The 22,776-nt window shown below is 41.1% G+C and overlaps 1 protein-coding gene across 1 annotated transcript; it reads right to left on the bottom strand.

The window, feature by feature from the left end:
- Positions 1-4,503: 4,503 nt before the first annotated feature.
- On the bottom strand, positions 4,504-7,915 carry LOC117238534. Its single transcript, XM_033503532.1, has 2 exons — positions 7,300-7,915; positions 4,504-4,794 (listed from the first exon to the last, which is right to left on the bottom strand). Exons 1-2 carry the CDS (start codon positions 7,737-7,739, stop codon positions 4,674-4,676), a joined length of 561 nt encoding a protein of 186 aa, XP_033359423.1. The 5' UTR covers positions 7,740-7,915; the 3' UTR covers positions 4,504-4,673.
- Between the last annotated feature and the right edge of the window lie 14,861 nt (positions 7,916-22,776).

Genomic DNA, 22,776 nt, shown 5'->3' with positions numbered 1-22,776 from the left:
AATCAGTCGGAGAGGTAAACGACGTATCCCTCGTTCTTGTTATATCCAATTCGTTCGTACACATCCACGTACGATATCCCCCGAAAGAATATCCTCCCCCTTTCCGAGCTACTCGTCGGTCGATGCGACAGCCGGATATACATATAAATGTGAACATGTAAACGAAAATCTCCAAGACGAAGGATGAACGAGAAGGCGGGTGAGCGAAATAAACGCGTTCCTTGTGTATCATGGTCGTTCATACAGGGCATAGTTTTCGCCGCGTTTAATCAACATCTTGCTCGTGCTATACGCGAGACAATGTCAACAAGTCGTTTGAGGGAAAATAGAGAGAGAGAGAGAGAGAGAGAGAACAAGAAGGTTCCCGTTCCACGCGAGTTCCGAGCATACTACATAAATGATCGCTCCTATCTCTCTGCCGCTTATCATTTTGCCTTTCATCGTCCTTCTTGTCTCTTTGACGGGTCTTAGATTCTCTCTCCCTCTCTCTGTTTGATCTTCATCGTACTCTTCGTTCAGGAGCCCATTCAGGACTTTCAATCCTTTCACGAACACCCGACCATTTTCTTGTTCGCGGGTTATTCAGGTCTTGGTAAGGAGGGCGCGACGTCGGGTCGTCGAGTTTAACGAATCAAAGGAATACGATTAATATCGAGTAGGTGTTTGTTTGTCGCTCGAGTGGTATACACAGGCTGGCAGAAAAGATATTTGTAAAGCGCGAATCTATCATAGATACCGAGGCAACGAAGAAAGTTCGTGTCACGAAAATCTTGTCCGAAGATTTAGTAGCTGCTAGGTTCGTAAATCGATCGATCCAAAGTGTATAAAACTTATACTAAATTAAGCATATCTTTGTATTCAATGGATTTACGGGCTCGTTATTTAGAAATAGAAACGCGATAGCGAATAAAGAAGAAAGTCTTGGTATTGTCCTTTATTCTTGCAGTTTTTATCATCAGTGACACTCTACGACGATCGTACCGCGAACCTGTTGTCCTATTTGAATAAATTTTCACGCTCGCCGTATCATGCCCATGCATGGTTACGTTTGGAACGTAAATATCGTCGAGATCTATTTTATTAGCATAATGCGACGATAGCGGCGCAACTTTCAACAGCTTAAATGTCTGCATTATACGAACGGCATAAACGTACCTGATATCTTGCGCGGATATTCAAATTCTTCTTTTTCAACTTTATGAATAAAGAGCGTTGAAACAGACTTGTCGATAATCCGTTAAATTTCGATCTTTGATTCTGGCGTAAGCAGCGATTCTTAAATTTTATTCTTCAATTTTAGAAATGCTCTACGTAAAACGCGTAAATAAAATCGATTTTCAGAGTCGCAGATATTTACTTGAAAACAGTTTCATCGGCTACATGAAAACGTTAAAGATACTCGCGTCGTCTCTCTTGGGAGCGGGTTCTATCGTAATCTTTAAATCGTAACACAACTATGCTTGTAATTTCACAGGATTAGCTTTAGACGCTAATACCGTTATGGAGTCCATCGCGTCAAGTAAATTAAAAGTTAACAACGAATTACGGGAAATAACGTTCACGATTGTTCTATACAGTGTCCTACCACGGTGTATCGTACCAAGTTCCAAGTTATCGCGAGGATTTGATGGCCACAGTCCGCAACGTCGAAGCTTACGCGCACCGCGATAGAAAACGAAGAAAACGGTCGATCGATATCCAATAAACATCGGAGGACGGAGAATCGTTTCCGGAATTTCCTACCGAACGCGCGTTTGTCGAATCGTGCTTTCCTATATCGCGCATTGTAAATAAATCGCGATTATCGCGAATAAACAATTATTACGCGGGGAAATCACCAGCGACCGCGCAACGATGTCTATAGTCGAATGCGATACAATCGCATCGTGCTCCACTCTCACTGTTGTTCGTCCGTGTTTTCGCGGAAAATATATCAAAATATTCGTCGCGCAGCCAACGCAAATGCAAGTTAACGACCGCTATCTGCTACCTTTCGACATAGGGCTGTACTTACCGTTAGAAGGAAGCATCGATAGAGTCACAGGGAAATGTACGGCGATTGGCAGTTATACTTTCGTCGAAACTGGCCCGATTCTTAATCGTTAGGTCAACTACGTAGAAATTCGTCGACGCGTTAAAATTTGCTTCGCGTCCATCCAATACGTTGAAACGTAATTTCGTGTCAGCGCGAAAACATCCAGCACCGAATACGATAAAAATTCTACGAGGGTGAAGTACTCGTCGTACGATCCGATATTTGGAAATAGCTTGGGCTGTTGTTCGTCTTAGTTGGTGGTTAATCGAGACTTTGGTCTATACGATCTACCTTCGATTCCGGCGGAATTGTTGGAATAGCTGAATATTCAGCTTGAAACGTCGTTTTCAAGCACCATCGCGTCCTTGCCTCAAACTCTCGGACTATGCGTCAACAACGTCCGCTTAACTATCAACTATCAACGAAGACCTAGTTACGGTCTATATAAAAAGAGAAAAATGATCGTAGAAACGCGGTTATCTTGGTGAACTTGGATACCTGGCTGATTTCGCGAGATATCTACGGAATTCGTCAAAGAATGCGAACAATGTCGTCAAAGTCGATCCGCTCGTGAACCACGGCGCACATCGACGTTGCTTCGCTGTGTCGATACTGTCGAGAGGAGAGATCAAGGCGCGACGTAGCAAAGAAAGGAAAGAGACAAGGAGAAACAGAGGGAAAGAGGGAAAGAGGGAGCTCGTAGCAGCAACAGGTGGCATCAAAAATTCATTCGCGATGCCCGTTATCGACTACGACGGACAGCTGTTTCTGGGGATCGATCGCCGCTCTTAATTGTAACAGCGAACGGTCCATGGCACTCGCGTTATCGTCGACCTGTTAATCGTGCCCTGTCTCGCAGAACGGGCTTCTCCTTCGATCGTGTCTGATATCTCGGTCGATCGACGGCGCCCGACCATAGTTGCGTTGGATCGCTGAACGCGATCGGTCAAGACTTAACGAACAGAACGGATTAACGATTACGATCGACGAGACGCTCTTTTATAACATCATCGACGCGGTTTGCCTATAAATCGCGATCGTACAACGAACGTTGGAACGCGAGCATCTTCTATTTCGTACGGACGCTATAGTTTGAATTTAGGGCTAGAACGAGAAGAAAACGTCGTGCGAAAGCAAATTGTTGGTTGAGCGTTTGGCAACGGTGCTCTGCTACGTGGAGTTTTATCCTTGTCACGCGCAAAATGGTCTACGATCGAAGAGAATTACGGCTGGGGGTGAAAATAAAAAACGGACAGGTAGTAGAAACAGGTATCCAAGGCCAAGTTTCGTTTGTCATGTCGTTAAAGAATCATCTCGTATAGAGTATCGTATACTTTTTTGTATATCGATTCTTTTTTCGTAGCACAAGTACAGCCATCGGATTCTTTTACAGGGATTCGTACGATCGATGTCGGACTCTCTGTATCTTCAGATTTCAGGAGCTGGTTGACCCGACTACCGAGTCTTATCGCCGGATAAGAAAAACGAAGGTCGTCTCTCTAGCGAGGCTAGCAGGCGTGGTTTTTGCGTTTGTAGGTAACGACGCTCTAGGGGTAGTATTTCGACGGTAATCGCAAAGTCTTTGATGGCGTTCCTTCGAGAAAGTTAGTTCGTCAAATCGCGCGTTCGTTCGCGCCTGGTTTTATCGAATAATCTTGTTCTCTGATATCGCCAAGTACAACGAAGATACGCGAATCGAACTCATTTGAAATATAAGTGCAAGAATGAGATATACATAGAGAAAACGATATATATGTAGACAAATATAGAAATACTTAATAAATATAGAAATCTTAGTCTCCTACGTTACAAGTTAGCTTTCGATTACACACTTGTTAGTTAAATTAAAGAAATATGTCTAACATTGCGTAACAAATAACACGTTTGACACTATGACAAAGATAAAGACACTCGGCTACTAATAAGTAGACGTAGAAACGAGGAGCAGAGAGTTCGATATCTAATTATTTTAGCCTTCCAACGAGCTATCTTCGTTAGATCATCGATAATCCGTACGAAGAATCAAGAGCTCGATCGAATAATCGTCAAAGTTTTCAACGATAAGCGGAGAAAAATAATTCGGCCAATTCTCAAATAAATACAACGATCCCGGTAACAGGTTATTTTACGAAGCTATATTTATACGAGTTGGTACGAATCTAACGCTAAATATAATCGAGAAACGCAACGATCACATGCAGCAATCGTACATGGTACGATAAAAGCTACTACCACGGTAATGTAACGGATTCCTTACTTATCCGTTGTTTTAACCTTCATAAAGAAGCACCTGGTAAATCAAACGCCGTAACTAAGGTGAGTCGTAAAATGTATGCTCAAAGTACTCGGATATTTCGTTCTTCGAAGGAAGATGTATCGAATTCGGTACGCTTGTTCCATCTTCCCGCGAGTACGATAAAGTTTGATTCGCGCGAACAACGTTACCTAAGTAAGATGTTCGATCTATAAAATACAACTTAAATTAAGCAAACAATCGTGACTCACCTTAGTAAATCCATTTACCGATCTCGTATCTAACGTCTAAAGCCGTATTCGCTTGGCCAAATTGCACCCGCTCTACTTTCCGCTAGTCCGGCGAAAGAAACCATCTCTGTCTCTTTCTCTCTTTCGCTTCGCTTCACGAATCTATCCAATGAATAGCCTTGCCCAGTAAATAGTCCTTGGTGCAAGCGAGCACGCTGTTCGAGTCCACGTAATCCATCAGCTGTCTACCCACGTTCACGAAGAATCCCAAGGTCCTTAAAAAACCCATAAACACTTGGCGAAAATAGAAAAGCGCGTCGTGCGCTCTATTCGTTTCACGTGTCTCGACTTTTGCCATCGAGGATCGTCGACCTTGATCCTTAGTCGTCGACGATCGACTGCCGTAATCCCCCATAAATCGTCGGTAGGTGACGGGAAATAACGAGGGATCTCCCTCGGGACGTCGAGTAGTCGACTTTTTTCCCGTTCGTTCGGTAACCGACGTCTCAACGATGTAACCGTGATCGTTCCTTCGATACCGATTATCATCGTTCGTAGTGGACGATCGTTTCCAGGCGTTCCATTCTTTTCGACTTTGCAGCCGTTTCCGATTTTTGCTCTCCGATTTTAGGCGAACGAGACCGCGTTCAGCTTCTTCGACGACAATGGGCGATTCGCGGCTTATCGCTAGACCGCTATCTTGGTATCGCTTCGAACGATATACCGTTTCCTTCGGATCGTCGAATCCAGTTCCGTACAAGCCTTTCGCGTTTCCTTCCAACCACCCTTCCTCGCTTCTCGATAGATTTTTGACGCCGTTCGTCCAAACATCGTCGTTGGACGTCGCGTACCTCGCGCCGAATCTCGCAATTTCACGCAGAGTCGTCGGGTTATAGAAAGAGGCGCGTTTGCTTTTCGACGGAGACCGAACGAACCGGCTTCTTGTCCGATCGTTTGCGTCACGTTTACGACGTAAATTTCGCTGGTAATTGTCCCAAGTATTTTGAAACGCGAGATTCGACGGACCGAACTCTCTCAGGCGGAAAACATCGCTCGGTTTCCTACTATTATCGACTCGCTTGCTCGTCTCGGTGTTCTTAAATCTCCGATTCAACGACGCGATCTCTCCGAGAGGCAACGAACGAGATCGTTTCGATGGCTCTAGTCGCGAGAGCGTACCGGAAGTAACGCGATTCGTCTTCGAGAATAGAAGTTTACAGCGTCTATCCACTCGGAGATTCTCCGACTTTCCGCTAAGATCGCCTTCTGCTCGAGTTCTTTCAAATTCCGCGTCCATCCGCGCCATCTTCTCCGTGTTCTCCCTGGGGGACGAGCGATCCTCCCGATTCTCTGGTTGTTCTTTCGTCGACGAAGATGGAACGAGCAACGAGACTCCTCCGACGTCGTCGACGATTGGAAGCCAAATACCTTTCTGACAGACACAGTTTATCGATCTCGAATCAGAGCCAACAGCGTTTCTCCGCTCGTTCGGCCAAACTTTCGCTTTGCTGGTTTTCGAGCGTACGTCGGAAGTTGGCTCTTCGACGGCCAGTCTTTTTCCCTTTCGTCTTTCAAAAATGCTGCTCTTTGATGTATTTGAAAATTTGTCCACGTTCGAGTTTCGAAGCAAGCGCGACGGTTCGATGAAACGTTTGTTCGCGAGGGCAGAGTGATCGCGCTGCGTATCTTTGGCAAATGCCTGTTCGATCCGATCGGTTGCAGGATCGATATCCTTCCATCCGGAACTCGAGCATAACTCGTTCGATTTAAACTTCGTCCTGCTAGTTTTCGACCGTGTATTCCAACTTGCGAGTTCTCGAGCAAAGGCATTGCTAGCGATCTTCGACGTTTCCTCGATATTCGCGTCTACGGAGTTCGATATTTCGGAGGGACGTCTACCACGACGCGATGCATTCCTAGGAAATCTTTCGTACTTTACGGGATCGTCGTTCTCAGGATTCCGAGTTTTCACGTTTGCTTCTAGTTTTGCTTCGCCGGTTCCCGAATGCGTATCGAAAGTCGCGGACTTTTTAACGGAAACGTTCCATTCGGTAGTCTTTGAATTCTTCCGCGAAACTTTGGAAATTAGTTTCGAAGCTACCGATTTCATAAAGTTCGCAGGACCGTTGTTCGTGGTAGATCTAGAAATTGAATTTTTTCTATTTCGCTCGAACCTTGTCACGCTAGATCCTAGACTCGCATTTGAAACTACGTGTACAGATTTCTCGATAGGAGTCGCGTCCCTCGCACCGATATTCTCCAAAATCTCCTTTTCCCTCGTTGAATTCAGCGTTTCGCTGTAGCTAGATTCTCGCCTATCGATAGGAAATTCGATCGATCGAAAATTCACGTTCGTTCGCGTCCAGTTTTTCGACGATGCGCGAACGCGCTTGTTTAAGATTTTCGAAATTTCATCTTTCTTCTTAAAATTGTGCCTTCCATAGGATCGCTTATTACGACGATATCCTCTACTACCTATCCTCGTACGATTTGCCAAATTACTCGAGAACTCGGCGAATCTCCGATTCGATCTCGATTCGGACAAGTTATTCGATTCGGACGCTACGTTTTCCGTGTGTTTCGAGCACGGGCTAAACTTCTTCTCCCGAGTCTTCGAAATTTCTCTCTCCTTCGTAGATTTTGGCGTTTCTTTGCCGCTGTCCGCCGTCAAAACGGCAAGTTTCCTTTCTCTATTCTTGGGAAAGTTCGCGCAACTCGTACAACGATTGTTCTTATTACGCGTGAAATTCGATTCGAGTCCGTTCCATCTCGACTTATACTTTTGCGTTATGAGCGAGTACATTGTCTTAGAATTTCTCGACGTGTCCAAAATTTCCTCTTTCTTCGTAGAACTCTGTATCGCGTAAGATCGTTTGCTACGATAACGTGTCCCGCGGTTTTCTATCGCGATAACTCCCCAATGGTTCCAGGGCTCTTTTTCGAAACCGTCGTTTTCCACTGGTAGAAAATTCGATGGGTCGATCGATTGGGACGACGGGATCGTGGCGTTTGTCGCGTCTTCCTCGTGATGCAGAAAGTACTCCGCCCAACAATAGCCGAGAGCCACTTCCTCCTCGTACATCTGGTAGATTCTACGCCAATATTTAAGCGTTCCCCGTATCAGAGCAAAGAGATCCATCATTTCGCCGGCTTCCGCCGGCGGCAGCGGCAGCGACACCACCAGAAGCCACAGCATCAGAACCGGAGGAATAGACGACATTGATCCTTATGTAAATCCACCGACGGTAGATATAGAAATAAACGGTCGGAACGAGCCTTGTCAGCGTCTCTTTTTTTCGCCACTCGAATCACGGATCGCTCGACTTTCAACCAGCCTGTCCTCTCCCCCTTTCGTGTCCCCTCTCGTGTCCCCTTTTCCCCTGCCACTCATCTTGCTTTCGTCCGGTTCCCCGATGACTCACGATTCCAACCTTCTTCAACGTGCGTAACTTTAGGCGCTCTCTTTCCAGTCTTTCCAGTCTTTCCAGTCTTTCTGTGCCAACGTTCGTCCTTTAATTACCCATTAATTATTTACGTTAATCGTTTGTTCCTCGTAGATCGTCGCTTAATCGAGATATCGTTCGCGCTCGTTGATTTCGAGAAGGAGTTCCAAGATGAATTTTTTTCATGTTCGCACGTCATCGTCGTTTCAGTCTTGAAAAAACGTTTCTCCTCTGATACTCTGATCGTTCGTATTATACCTCGTCGAAATTACGTGTCGAAATTATGATCGTTAACGTTACAAATTTAGTTTCTAAATCGATATCTGTGTTGGTCGTAAATTAATATTTTACGGTTCTCGACTTTGAGGAGAAATGTTTCAGGTCACTCGATAGTAGCGATCGTTTCGTAGAAATAATTGAACGAATACGTTCTCCTTCGTGACTTCTCTGTTGCATCGCGTGAAAGAGAGTAGTGCGGTATACGACGTATAACAACCAGAGAATTTCGAATGTTAGATAAATTGGCTCGAGCGTTGAATCCTATTGTTTCTAATTTGAAGTTTATCGGGTTTTAAATGTCTCGAATAAAAGTTCCGATCAATGGAGAGAGCATCGAGTTGAGAGGTGGAATCTTGCTGCTTCTTTTTACGGGTCAATCGTTATACTTTATTTCCGAGGATATCGACTCACCATTCGCTGCTTCCATATTTCTACGTTTCTCCGTTCGTTCGTCTCTACGGTTCACGTTGCTCGTTGCTGTAAAGTATCAAACAACGATGAAACTCATTAGTCGGTAGTTTGACGAAGAGAATTTCTAAATCCACACGCCGCGATATCTTTTTCGATAAAAAGGTAATCGACGCAGAAATTAAATTAATAACGGTCTTTATACATAAATCGATATACGCAAATGTTAATTAGATTATCCAAACGTTCAAATTCGATCGATAGATATAATCGTTCGATAAAATCTTTACGCGAGATGATATTTCGTCCTGGATGATGGAAAAACGATCAGCTAGATAATTTCTGTTCCACTTTCGTGGAAATACCGTTGTTATTTCCTTTCTGTAGATACGATTTTCTGTCTATTCGATGCGAAAGATTCGCGATACAGTAGGAATTTTCAACGAAGCATCTTTTGTCGCACGACGATGTACCGTTCGACGAACGTGTTCCACGTTCTCTGTTTCCAAACAAGTTTATTTAGAAAATTCCAATCTAAGAATTTATACTAAGATACATCGACATACTCCATACGCACTCCATCTGCATCTGCGAATCAATACGCACGAATTTACCATTTGCCTGTACCATTTGCTTAGCAAATAAGCGTCCTAGATTAACCAACACTTTTCACTACAAATTTCGGCACGTTTCTCATCACGATCCTTTCCATGTCCGTTTCTGTACGATCACACCGAATCATTAAGCCACCGCTAAATTCATCGGTAAACGATATTCGCAAAGATTTGCCGAAAATCGGGCGATTCGTTGATACGCTATACGGTAAAAAAAAAAAACACCAACTAGCAGCTTACACGAAATTTGAAGTATCTTTAGAGTTCGAAAATAATCGGACGGTGTCGAGGTTCTCGAAGCGATGATTTTTCCGAGCGTTCAGGCGAGAAGAGGGTGCGTTTCCAGCGGAGTTTACTCTTCCAAGGCCGAACGACCGACTGACTGGGTTTTACTATACGACCAGCCTCGTACGCACCTTGATAATTAACGTCCGCGCCAAAAGTGTGGAAAGTGCGTAACCTGCCCCGTAGGATTCCACCGGTCTTTCCGCTGTCTTTTCAGCATCTGTTGGTTTAAACACGTGCACAGGTTGGGCGCAGAGGCACAGATAACGGGACACGTTCGGCAGAAGGACAACACGTAACCTGCATTCCTCTCGAACGGCGCGGCGCTGGATTCGATTTCGGGATCGATGAAACGAAGGTAACTCGTTTCACGACGATTCCCTAGGTTCCAAAGCCACGATCTCCGTCTTACTTTTCATATTTCCGATAAAAAGAGAGAAATTCGTGCCAAAGAGGCGTATCATATATGCATTCATATATTTAACGCGCCAATTAATTAATTACGTATATTTAGATTTATACGGAGGAGCGTCAGCCGTACATTGACTTTGAATTCACACGCGTTTGTCAATGGCAACGATCGTTCGCAATCCTTTTGGTTGCGAAGTTTCACGCGTGAATTAATTAACTGGATATCTTTGCATTTACACGGAGGCGTGTCAGCAGTGAACCCATAAATCGAATAATCGATGTTAATTTTTATGCATGAAATACGAGATATGTAAATTAATTAATTAAATTTCCCTAGAGTCACACAGAGGCGTATGTCGGCGATAAATAGCTGCGTGGTATCGCGTAAATCGAAAAATTGATCGTAACGCGATTGATATTGATCGGCTACGCGAATTCATTACCTGTTTTCAAACTATCGCGCAAGCGTGCCAATGGAACTAATCTTTACCACTATTTTCACGACCAATTTCACATTATCCGATTCGTTCGATTAACATATTTAGTAGCTGAAGATAGGGCTAGTTTTAAATTTAGAAACGACAAGCGATTAGCCGTAGCTGGATTAGTTTTAACGCCAACGTTGTCATTAACCAGTCTTCTACGATCATTTTGCTTCAACCGATCAAAGAGATCCGTCGATTCGATTGAATTTGCGCGATGTTGGAAATTTGAAGTACAATTTTTGCTCGACAAATATCCTCCTTCGATACATAAAAATCTACGTAAATATCTATATTTTTAGTCCGTCTATTCGCAAATGTTTTTTCTTCCTAACTTGATCTCTGGCTAGGTATTTGGTATTTTTTATAAAGCTGTTTTTAACAAGCGCGCGGCTCTTTGTAGTTTAATCGTTTGTAACGCTAATCGGTACGATTTTTCCTACGGCAATATACGGCAATATTTCGTATCTAGTACTTTCAATCGTCAAGGAACAAAGTTACGAAAAGTTTGGAAATCCTAAACAAACGATATAAGACGAATACTCGATAAGGTTTAACTCGCCTTTGACGCTTAACTTTTCTCTTCCGAATCGTTTAAGAAACGATATGGCACCTAAGAAGCGATCGAGAACGTTAAACGTTACCATATGTAAATTAAACATTCGACGAGCGCGCACTACCGCCTATTATACACCGAATATTTCATTCCTGGCACCTAACATCGTCCTCTTTTACATTTAATCATCCATCGGAGGAATTAAAAATCACGAAACGCTTTGGAATTCGAAACGCGTTATGCTAATTCTACGTTTCATCAAGAATGCTCGCTTACTACGCTAATCGTCGATTTGTACGATCATTTCGTTGCATTCTAACTTCGTACGTCGACTAACTTCGACTTTTCTTTCCTCTATTACGAGAAAAGTACTGCTATGATGTTCGTCAGAGTCGAAGTTATCCTACACGTCCTTTCCTTTTCTTGTTTCATTGTATACTATATAATGCTAGACAATTGAATGTAACCTGGCAAATAAAATTTTATTATTTAATGACAGTAAATTGTACGCAATCTGGCAAATAGAAAACACCAGGTGTGATAAGCGAGTAGAGGACGTGGTAAAAAACGCACGAATATGTCGAGTAAGGAGAAAGATTGCATGTTTGCGGGAGGAAAAAGAAAAGCGGAAAGAAGTACATTGACGGAATGCATGTAAAAATTATATAGCATCGTTACGAGGAAGTTGTGTACTACTGACTGGCAATACCGAGTTCTATTAGTCGGAATACATTTATTATTCCATTAAGATTCCTTTCGTCGTTCGAGGTCGTTTGCCGATTACTTTGCTTATCCTCCATTCCTGCGTAATAATAATTTTCCTCCAGTTGGCTGTAAACCTTCGTATCTGTTTTTATTATTTTTGTTGTTTCAAGAATAATGCATCGTAATATTTTCAGCGTCGACGACCTTCGTATCTTTTATCGCTATACAACAATTCGCGTGCATAATTCGCGTGACTTGTTGCTGTATTATTTTAATACGTAGCCGGATACTTTAACACTTTTCATATTAACAATATCGTTTATGCTAGTATTACCGATACTCTCGTTCTCTATCGATACATTTTTATTCTATCTACATCTCCTTTCCATCGTTTTATTGGCGAGATATTATCATAATTTTGATATTTATTAATCGAGTTAAACTCTTATCTCCTATTAATTCGAATATCGTTGCCACCAGTTGCTTCCATCCTTCGAAACTGTTCGTTCCAATTTCTTTTTTTTCTTTTTTTCGATTTATTAATTAACAGTCTCGTTAAACCCTGTTATTACGGGTCAATGGATCCACTTTTATCGTCGTCCTGGCTTTCTTATGTCCTTTACCATCCGTTTTATTCGCTTGCTCCTCGTATCTTGTTAATTAATCGATAGGCAAGAACGACGCTCTAGTACTCGTTTAAATTAAAAATTGTACACCTTTCATCGGTAGCTACGTATGGAGTTGTAGAATCATAAAAAGTGGTACTTCGTTCCTTCTTTTATGTATTTTTTTTCTCTATTTTATTTTTACGTTGAATTCCTTATAATCTCACATCTTATATTTTCAACATATACATTCGAGATAATAACTACTCGACTTTCCAACCTAATAATATAATAAATTACAATAACAGAAACGAATAGTATAGTCTTGGTATAGAAAGTTGTTACCAAAACGTTTCGATATTTTTATTACTCTTATTATTAGTTCAAATTTAGTATCGTCTTTGATGAATTTTATCTTCGTTGCATCTCAGAATCCAATTTCTTAAATCACAAGCTACGAGTCTCTTCCGACGAGCTTTGTCGTCCGTTGCGAAAACATTCGGAAACCTTAGATCCACGTAACAGAGAATCTATAAGTCGTTGGTAAGTGTTACACTCGGATCAAGTAATATTTCAACGCAGAACAGCGCGGTATAAGCGTTCGCAAGGCGGATAGGTTAAATGCCGAAGGCCGTTATTTTTCGATTCGCCATCTGTTTCGATTTTTTCATCGACCTTCTTTCGCGATTCCCACGAATTAATCCACGAGAAGGTCCTTAAAATCATCGAGCTTGCGAATCCCATTTTGCCCCTTTCCGAGAATCACAGCTGCTTCGTGATTCATCGTTCTGGACTTGATGTCAAGAGGCTGCCCGCCCTTTCCAGGGAAGTTTACGACGGCCAATCTACAGCTCGGAAAGATCTTTTTTTCCCCTCTTCTCGTCGGCGCGCAGACGGAACAGAGAGGTCGATGGAGAACGTAACCACGTTTAGCCCCTTATGAAATACCGGCGAAAATGATAGCTCTTCTGCCCTTTCTCTCCATTCTCTTCTTCTTTAACGACCTTTTTCTCCAATCTCTGGCGCTTCTTTTTTCTGCCGGAACTGCTCTTTGTTTTTACATAGCGCCCTTTTTCTCTTCTAACCTTTCCTTTTTTACTCTTATTTTCTATTAAAACGTACGTAGATGTGCAAGCTGTTTTAGGTTTTTCCGACCAAATTTTGCCAGCACGCAGAATACGAGTATAAGTAGGCCGTTCGAAGCTGCTTAAAAAGTCGTAACAAAAGTAAGAGATACGAAGAGAACAGTAACGTAATTACCGTTACCACTGCCATACGCGGGAATAGGTCTACGATCGATGTAATCAATAGGCGTTGCTGGTACTCCATTTTAAAACGTTTATCGTTTCTGCGAGCAGAAAATTGGCAGCGATGAAAAAATTGAATTTATTATCCCAAGAAGTTTTATTACTTTGCTTTTACCTTGATAAACCGATCGACCCTCGGTTTAATTCGATATTTCGCGATATCTGCTCGATGTATTTTTTATCCACACAAGAGGGTCTAGTTACTCGTTTTGTACTTTCTATTCATCGCTGTAAAAAATTTAGAAAATTGCTTTTCTCGGAAATCAATCGAAAGTTTCGTTATTCAGCCTCGTTACTTTGCACGATGTTTGGGCACGCGGAATCACCAGGATCGTCGAACAACAAGAAAGAAAGTTATGAAATTGAAGATAACGATAATATCGTTCCATTTGTCGAGAATTATCATTCACCGTCCGTATTAATCTATATTAATCTACGTTCATCTATAGCAGCAACTCGCCTCCCACGTCTTTGCCTTTATTCCCCTTTCTTGAAAAACTTGTTCCACTCCGTCTTCTACCAGGGCAGTTACAGCGTCATCCGTTGGTCGGGAGCGACGGGCGAATCGAGCGATAAGGGCGATTTCCAGGAGCGATCCGGGACTTTTAAACATAGCGACACTTTCCATTTAGCCAGTCGCGGTCAACAAAGCGATTTCAGGTTCACGTTATTATCGCGAATAAAGTTGCAACGCGCCGGTCCAGAACGAAAGGGTGGTTGCGAGATGTGCTCCGACTTCGAACACACCGGTGTCTTGTCTTCCCTCGAAATCGATTGGCCCCGAATCGACGATTACGAGTGCTATTATCGCTGCCGGAATTGGCTGCCGGGATTAGCCGCCGGCACACGTTTTACACGTACGCGATGAGTTTCTTAGATAAGCGATAACAGCGTTCCAGATAGCGCACCGAACGGCGAGATTCGGTGTTTAGCTAGGAGATTTCTGGTCGATTCCAGACCGAAGATACGGAATTACTTAATCGTTTCGAATACTTTCTTCGGCGATTTTGCGGATAGGCTGATTTCGTGAGTTGACGAGTAATCGGATTAGAGCACTGGAACACGGAAAGCTTGTTTTTTACGGTTATTTCGAGCTTATTTCGAATGGTATGACAACAAGATCTTCAGCGACGATGGAACCAGTCGATCGATATTCCTTAAGTATTTAATCGCTATGGAATTCTAACTAATTACTAATCGGTACAGTACGTATAAATACGTAATACGTATTACGTATAAAGTATCGCAAGATATTGCTTTCCGTTTAATAATTTTTATTTCCAAGCATATTATTACGTTATATTTTAAACGGCGAAGTCTTATATTTGAAGGTTTAAGTCGTTTATAATCACGCAGAGACTGTAATAGATATAAATTGTGGTTTTTAAACGTTTGTTGTGATAATTTAATGTCATTAGCATCGTTATTTTTTATTATTTTATATAAAACTCTGGCAAGAGATAATAATCGCGCGTAAAAGGCCGTGAATAGTAGAGCGGATGCGGCATAATCCTAAAATGCAATTCTCCATTTTCTCGTCAACGTTATTTTCCCTACATAATCGTCGGCATGCGGTAAAACCTGTTTCCTTCAGATCTGTTTACTTTTTTACCGATTTCTGGTTTAGTTGATAACACACGACAGTCAACTGACAACATCGAATGGCTAAATAAATATCTTGTACTACATTTCAAGTTTGACGATATAACAGGTAGATATGAAACAAAAGCGTCGTGTACAATTGTCTCATCGTCCATTATACGTGGCAAATAATTAAATCATAGTTAGGATAAATCATCAAAATATTCGAATAACGCGTATCCTTCCGCGATATTAATATTTTTTCCAATTCGATTTTACATCTATCTATATATATATATATATTTCACGTTCTTCCTCTCGTTCAAAGCGCGCACTCTGGATAAATTGATCGGATATTTAGGTAATGCGTTTTTGTGGCAAATGGAACGAAATACATTAATTATATAAAGCGAAATACGCGTCAAATTGTTTTATCGGATCCGCGTTCGGAACTACAACGAAAACCGAACAAAGTCAATTACTTTTTGATACAGATAATCAACGTTGTGGCTAAAAATTGAAAAATTGCGAATGTTACGAAATATTAATCATCCGACGAGAAGACGAGGGAAGAGCATCGTCCCTTCACCTCGCAACAGATTAACCCTCCGTAGGCGAGCGTAATTTTTCAAATTAAATTTGGTAAATTTTTGCGTGCAGGTTACTCGTATCTAAGCAAATTTTTACACTTTTAAAAAATGAAAAAAAAAAAAAGAAAAAGAAAAATGCTTATATTTACAATCGTTGGTTAAGTCGGACGTTTCGGTAAAAGTAAAAATTCGATGTTGAGAAATTTAAACGTGAAATTTCTATGAACGGTTCAAGTAATTTCTAATTCGAAAAACGTACTATCGTTGGAAGCATCGTTGGAGGCGTACGAATTAAACGAATAAGACAACGAAGCATTATTTCTCGAGAAAACAAGAAAAAGTTCCTAAAGATGTTTCAAGATAAGCTAAAAACACGAAATAGCGAGGTGTGTACGTTATCGTTTGTTTGTTTGCATCTCTGCATAGAATTTATCTTCTCACCTCTCTTAACAAAACGATTACGAGTCGTTTCGTCGATAACGCGTATACACCGAGGAAGAAGAAGGAAATTGCGGCAGTTAGGTGGTAAAGGAGAAGAAAAAAGTAAGGTAGAGAGGATAACGAGCATAGTTGCCGTTTGTATCTTACAGAGGGACGCCGCAACAATGCACTTAACAGTTTCAGAACGTCGGACGATGGACGTTCCGAGATTTCTTCCGCTTATTTCCTTCGTATTGTGCTTCTTGTTTCGACAGCTATATCGACGTTCGCTTATCCAGCACGAGTTTAACCGGCTTCGCGAGCCTTCCAATCCACCAAAGATAGATTCGGCTTGTTTCTCATATTTCTGCTTAGCAACCGCGCCATGGTACGGAACGCTCCCTAAGGATAACCGTCCTGGCAGCTGCTCTAAAAAATTTAAATTTCTATTCTCAGAGAATTAGCATGCGATCGATCTTCCCCCATCTATAGTTTCGATCGACCAATTTCTTTAACGAATCTCTATGTAAATTTCATACGATCGTAAGAAATCAAAGTGGCATTACGACGTTGCATATATGCTAGGCGAGTAGACGTTTTAATAACGTTACCCACCGATACGATACACCGATGCAAATTTAACTCCGTCTTATTGAAAAGCGAAGCTTTCTACCGATCGATCTTAGTCTTTGATTCTTTGTAACGTGCAACTATAAGCGGTATTTATTCGAGCTTAGTATTTAGTTATTTGGCGGAAATGGAATCCTCTATCGAGCTCGTCGAGTCTAATACGGAATATATCTAATCCGAATTCGACTTAACGCGTCGCACAACGCGTTCTTGATAGTTGTAGAACAGCTTGTTAAACGTTCCGCGTGTACGAATGAAATATTCTGTTTTCTACGCATACAAAATGAACGTAACGTTGTTAGATATGTACGTAATATGTAACAACTGTAATTCTGCTGTAATTAAATTGCACCGTAGTCGTTAGGGGCGTGTAAAATAGTAACTTATTCGGGAGAAAATTCACTAGAGATTGATTTTTGCGATTGGTTTCCGTAAAGCGAATCTGTCTATTCACGGATATTCCGTTCACGAATTCGTCCACCAAACTAGTACACGCACCAATACACGTACGACTGAGAAATGGCTATAACGTTCGCAACACGCGCATGCACGCGTACAAAATGAACAATAAAGAAACCAGAGACTTACGCTATACATATCAATTATTTTTCAGGGATTTGCGCGTATTTGATGCGTTATATGCGTGGTATAGATACGTTGTCTACGATTTTTCATATTCTCTCGTCTCGTTGAGATCACTCGAGTCTAAGAAATCACGCTCTACTATTTTTACGTAACCGATCGTTCGTTAAATAAATATCGAATATGCTTCTTTAAAAAAATGAATTAGACCTAAAACGATGGTCTAACGCACGCGATACGGCCTGTCGCTGTTGCGTGGATTACTCCAATTAGATTTTTCAGACGAACGATTCTCTATCGCAGACGAGCAAGGCTTTTTCGAGATTGGCGCCGCGGCGAACGCGACGCTTCAGAAAAATTGGACAAAAGCCTGAATCGAGTCGAACGTTTCGAGCGATGGAAATACCAAGTATACGATCCCTTTGCCTATCGGGGAACGACGTATGCTGAGAATAAAAAAAGCTTCGTTATTTACAAGCACGCGATAGAATTGCTTCGAATATTCTAATGTTGTCTCAAAATACCTGCTTTGGCCTTCTTTCTTCGAACGCGCGAGTCATAAAATTGCTTACGAAAATCCTCGTGTTTTGTTTCTTTGAACGGCGCACGTACTTTTTTACGATTTACACGAAGAAAGCTGCCAGACATACCTCTCGTATTCCTTCGTGTACGGAACTTTGTCGCGCTTCAGGGATATTTTAACCGATTTTTCGATTTAACCGATTTGACGAACAATCGAGCCGATATCGAACGCGATATCTTCGTTTTCGTCCTATTTTCATCCGTGGAATTACCCAATGTGTAGCTTTCGTTCGTGCTTACGGTTTACTCTTTGCATCAACGAAGCATCGTTCGTTTAAAGTAACGAGTAACGAGATTCTTGCATAAATGCACAGGCATCTAAACTGTCCCGAGGCGTTAATCGACATAAACTTGCACGATTACGGCAGATATAGGAAAAGACGTAGAAGAGGGAAAGTAAATCGAATGAGGACTGGTGGTACGCAAGGATGGAGGGAATAGGTATTTCGACGAGTTAAATGGTAGGCAATTTCAAGAAATTGTGGCTTCGTTCTCGAATCGATGAGTACTTTTCTTCTTCTCCTGCAGGTGGCTTCGTAGATAAGAACAGTCAGCAATGCGTCAATAGAGAAGAGACGTTCCTTCGAGTCGTTTCTAAAGCGATCTGCATCGATCCCGCTATCTTTCTCCGCTGTGCTCGCTTAACCCTTGCTCTCTCGGATAAACCGAGACCAAGAGATGTTACGGTCTAGTTTGGATACGACCAAATTCGAAAACCGTGAAAACAGTTATCACAGTCGTTAATTAACAAGAGGACGATTCTTAGATATTGTAATCGCATCCGGAGTTCACCGCTAGCTTTAAATACTTGTGATTCCACTACCGCGCTTGCGGTACCACGTACGTTTTAGCAAAGTGGCACGTAACGCGATCCCGACGACTTTCTTCCTTCCACTTATACTGTATTTCGTTCCAGAACCAGTGACGGAAGGCATGTTTATCGCGCTTGGCGAAGTTACCATATACCCCGTTACCAATTTCGTGGAAAGATGTCTTTCCAAGACTAATTTTCGATCTTTTAAAAACAACGTATTTTTCTTCCTATTTCGTGCCAATAACACTCGCGCTGTACATCGTAGAAAGGGAAAATTACCGCGGGGTTCAAAATATTAGACGCAACTGCTTTGCGATGGGCGCAAAGGGATTATTATTACTGTTATTATTTAATATCGTAACAGTGTATAGTACCATATTTTGATGCACTTTAAACGAAACGTGTTCTTTTGGTTGCAACTATTCGTATATCGACGTGATTTATCGAACATAGTTTAATCAAGGAATTAATTATTTCATTTTTACAGTCAAATATCGATCAATAAAATTACTTTAATACGAATAATCGGCCGTGAAATTACCTCTTTCGAAAATGATCTTAACACGAGTAACTCGAATCGATCGATCGATTTTGGCGCGATCCAAAATTCATACGACGTTCTTTCCATACGTCTTTCAAAATTTATCTCGTTCGTCTCGAGCGAAGAAACAAATATACAAATAATCGTTTCTTTTTGTTCATTTCCGAAATGGGACCGAACATCGACCGAGCATTTCACGTCATCGTCATTAATTTCACTTTAAGTCCCAGTTACGTTACACGTTACACGTTACACGTTACACGATACACGATACAGATGCGACGAAAAGGGAAGCACCTTCCTCTAGTAATTTGACCCATGCTAGCGCGACATTTAGCCACTGTCCTGATGAATATGTACCATTTCCGGTCGAAGCGACACAGTCCATTCTCACGGGAGGGATCTTGATTCGCTCTGCTATCATGAATTTTAATACGCCACCGCAAAATCTCGCGAAATCGTGAAATCTCGTTCAGCTTCGATCGATTATCTCGGTATCGACGAGGAGATTTCACGCTAAACGGTGGACAATATCGAGATCTATTCGAGCGAAACACCGACGTGCAAGTTTTTATCGGCGAATAATCTGTCGAGCCCGTGACGTATAATTTTTATAAACATTCCATATAAAAAGCAGAATTGTTTCTTGAATACGTGTATTGACATATTTCTCGTAATCCTAATGCCGTACCTTACGTTTTTAATACGACAAGGAAAACACGAGGTGGCAGGAGATGAAAGAAAGCGAATGTCCTTATAAATACCAAATGATACCAAAATCGAATTTCCATCTTTTCGCTTTGCACGATCATCGCGGACGATCCACCGAAAGATACTGTTTTCATCCGTGTTCCATCCAAAGTGACCGCTGAACAAAGTGGAATCAAACTCTACTTCCGATCGATCGAACTGGTATAATACGCTCCGGATTTTATTTTTCACATTGCCCGTCGACGAATCGTTCACGACGATCATCCAAAGTGAAAAGGCGTAAGTACTTCTGCATCTTCTTTTCTCGATGCAAAATAATAGATTGCTTGTTCGCTACGTTTCGTTATTGGTCACATTAATCAGTACCTATCCTCTCGTTTAATAATAATATATCAAAGAGTATGTTCGATTTAAAAATAATAATATCGAGAGCGATTCTTCGTACCTATTTATTTATGTCCGGATATGCGTATATCCGTATTCACGGTTTAGCCAATTCTAGAAACAACTATCGTTGCAAGTCAGTTCAAATTAAACCGTAAAAAGTAATCCCGCGAAGTAGAAGTCTGATCGTATTTTAACTCGGTTCGCGAGACGCGTGTTTGCGAATGATCGTGTTGTACGTAAGAAATGTGTACAGACAATTCTGCCGTAACACGACCGATTGCCGTAACACACGATGCGATTGAAAATCTGCGAGTAAAGTAATTTGATATCTCGGTCACATCGATTATCTCGTATCCTCGCATTTATCTTTCTCCCATTCTATCGCCTTTCCATCTTTTTACCCGTTTTACTTATTTTCGAAACTGTCGCCTATATACTCGTACGCGATAAAATAAATACACGATTATACAGAAAAGGGCACGCATCACCGACTTCATTCGGTTTCATGTACGTATCTTGTCAAAGTCGATATTCCGAGTAATTTCATTTACGTACACGTATCGTACACGTACCGTACGTATCTGGGAAACGAAAGGGGCGGAATGGCGGGCGCTTATATCGCAGAACATTGACTTTGACAACGTGCATCAACAACCTTATCAATGTTAAGGCTCGCTCTAAGGCGAGAAGCGCTCTTTTCCACGCAATCATCGCAAAATATCAATTAAAGCTTATCGTTTACGATAATATTTATCCCGACCACATTCCTGTTCTTGAACGTTAACCCTTGAATTCTATCGATCAATCGTAAAAATTCCCAGGCATGGGTCATCCGATAATGGAATTTGTTGATTCGATGTTATTAATGAAAGATACGACGAGATAGACATTCGCGGTGTATTTATTTTATAATTATCCGATATTCAGTACGCGTCAAACGTTCGGTAGACGATCGAATACGCATCGATCGTTCTTTTATGGAATAATATGTCACTTTCGTGATTCAGGAGAAAGATTGCTTTCGTTAAATATTCCATAAGAATTCGAAAGATGGAAGGATCGAACGATCGAGAGATCGTAGTACGTCAAAGGCACACGATGCAACGATGTTGGAAACATTGTAAAATATTATCTTATTCGGAAGAAATTATATCGTTTCACGTGAAAATGAAATTAGTTGCACGCCAAGATTTAATTTTAATAATTAATTATTATTACTATTCGCTTTTATATAAAAATTTGAAATTCTACAATTTATAATCGACTACTAAATCTTTGATTTCGACACTTTTCACGAGGATGACCAATTTAGCAACGATCGATAGCAACGACCGATCAAACAAAAGTCGGAGATCATAGATGAAACGAAAAACTGATTTAGTACATACGTAAGAAAGTGTCGAATTTTTCAACGTGTTTGTTAATAAAATTAGCGCTAAATTAAAATGTACTATTGATACGTAACTTAATTACTACGTAATCGCTGGAGCAGATAATAACTTATCGCCTCATCGAAGGTAATAGAGCATGTGATTAATTAGCTAGTTAGATCTTTCGATAATCGGAAGTAACGTTTGCTTCCCTTACGATGTTATTTATAGCGGTAAAAGAAATATTAATATCGCACAGTGTGAATTTTATTATTTTTTATTATTTTTTTATTAGTTTTACTGGTTACGAAAATAACTAGTGTCAGGAGGATATATTTTTATTCTCTTCCATATTCGTAACGGTGAAAATTATTTTTTCTGACGTCATTTTTCTCCACGAATGTGAACTGTTTACTACCATAAAAAAGAGTATTATTCGGAAACATAAAACATTCGTTTTAGTTATGCGAAAGTAGCGAATTGGAAGTATGCTTGTAATTACATAATTAACAACCGGAACGAAAAATTGCAAAATACCAGCAAGTACCACAGATTAATTAAATTAATGGCTCTATATATGTTTTATACATTTGCATCACATTTATATCACTACGTATCTCTAATAACGTCCATATTTTCTCGTGCTTGTTATTTTTCCTAATCGTAGGACGCGTTCTCGACTCTCTGCCACTCTCTGGTCGAGTTATCCAATTCTGGATAGATCGACTGTTTCATTTCGTTATTCGATCGTAAATAGGAAACTTTCTGAAAATAAATTTTAATAGAAATCTCGTTGATAAGGATGCTACTGTCCCCTTCTCGGGTGATTGCAACTCGGTTATTATTTATGTTGAAATTCTAATAATTGTACTCGCACATTTTGTTTGCAAAAAAAAAAAAGAAAAAATAGAGATGTTTACCGATAGGAATAATGTTAAAAGAGGAGAAAATTTG

This window comes from Bombus vosnesenskii, unplaced genomic scaffold (assembly GCF_011952255.1).
Source record: "Bombus vosnesenskii isolate JDL3184/JDL3185 unplaced genomic scaffold, Bvos_JDL3184-5_v1.1 scf7180000013264, whole genome shotgun sequence".
NCBI classification, from domain to species: domain Eukaryota; kingdom Metazoa; phylum Arthropoda; class Insecta; order Hymenoptera; family Apidae; genus Bombus; species Bombus vosnesenskii.
This window is presented reverse-complemented; position numbering and strand designations above follow the sequence as displayed.

Coding starts and splice junctions, on each gene's coding strand:
- LOC117238534 (XM_033503532.1), bottom strand. CDS start 7,739: ATGTCGTCTATTCCTCCGGTTCTGATGCTGTGGCTTCTGGTGGTGTCG. Junction 4,795..7,299: donor TACTCGCTCATAACGCAAAA/GTATAAGTCGAG, acceptor GGGTTTTTTAAG/GACCTTGGGATTCTTCGTGA.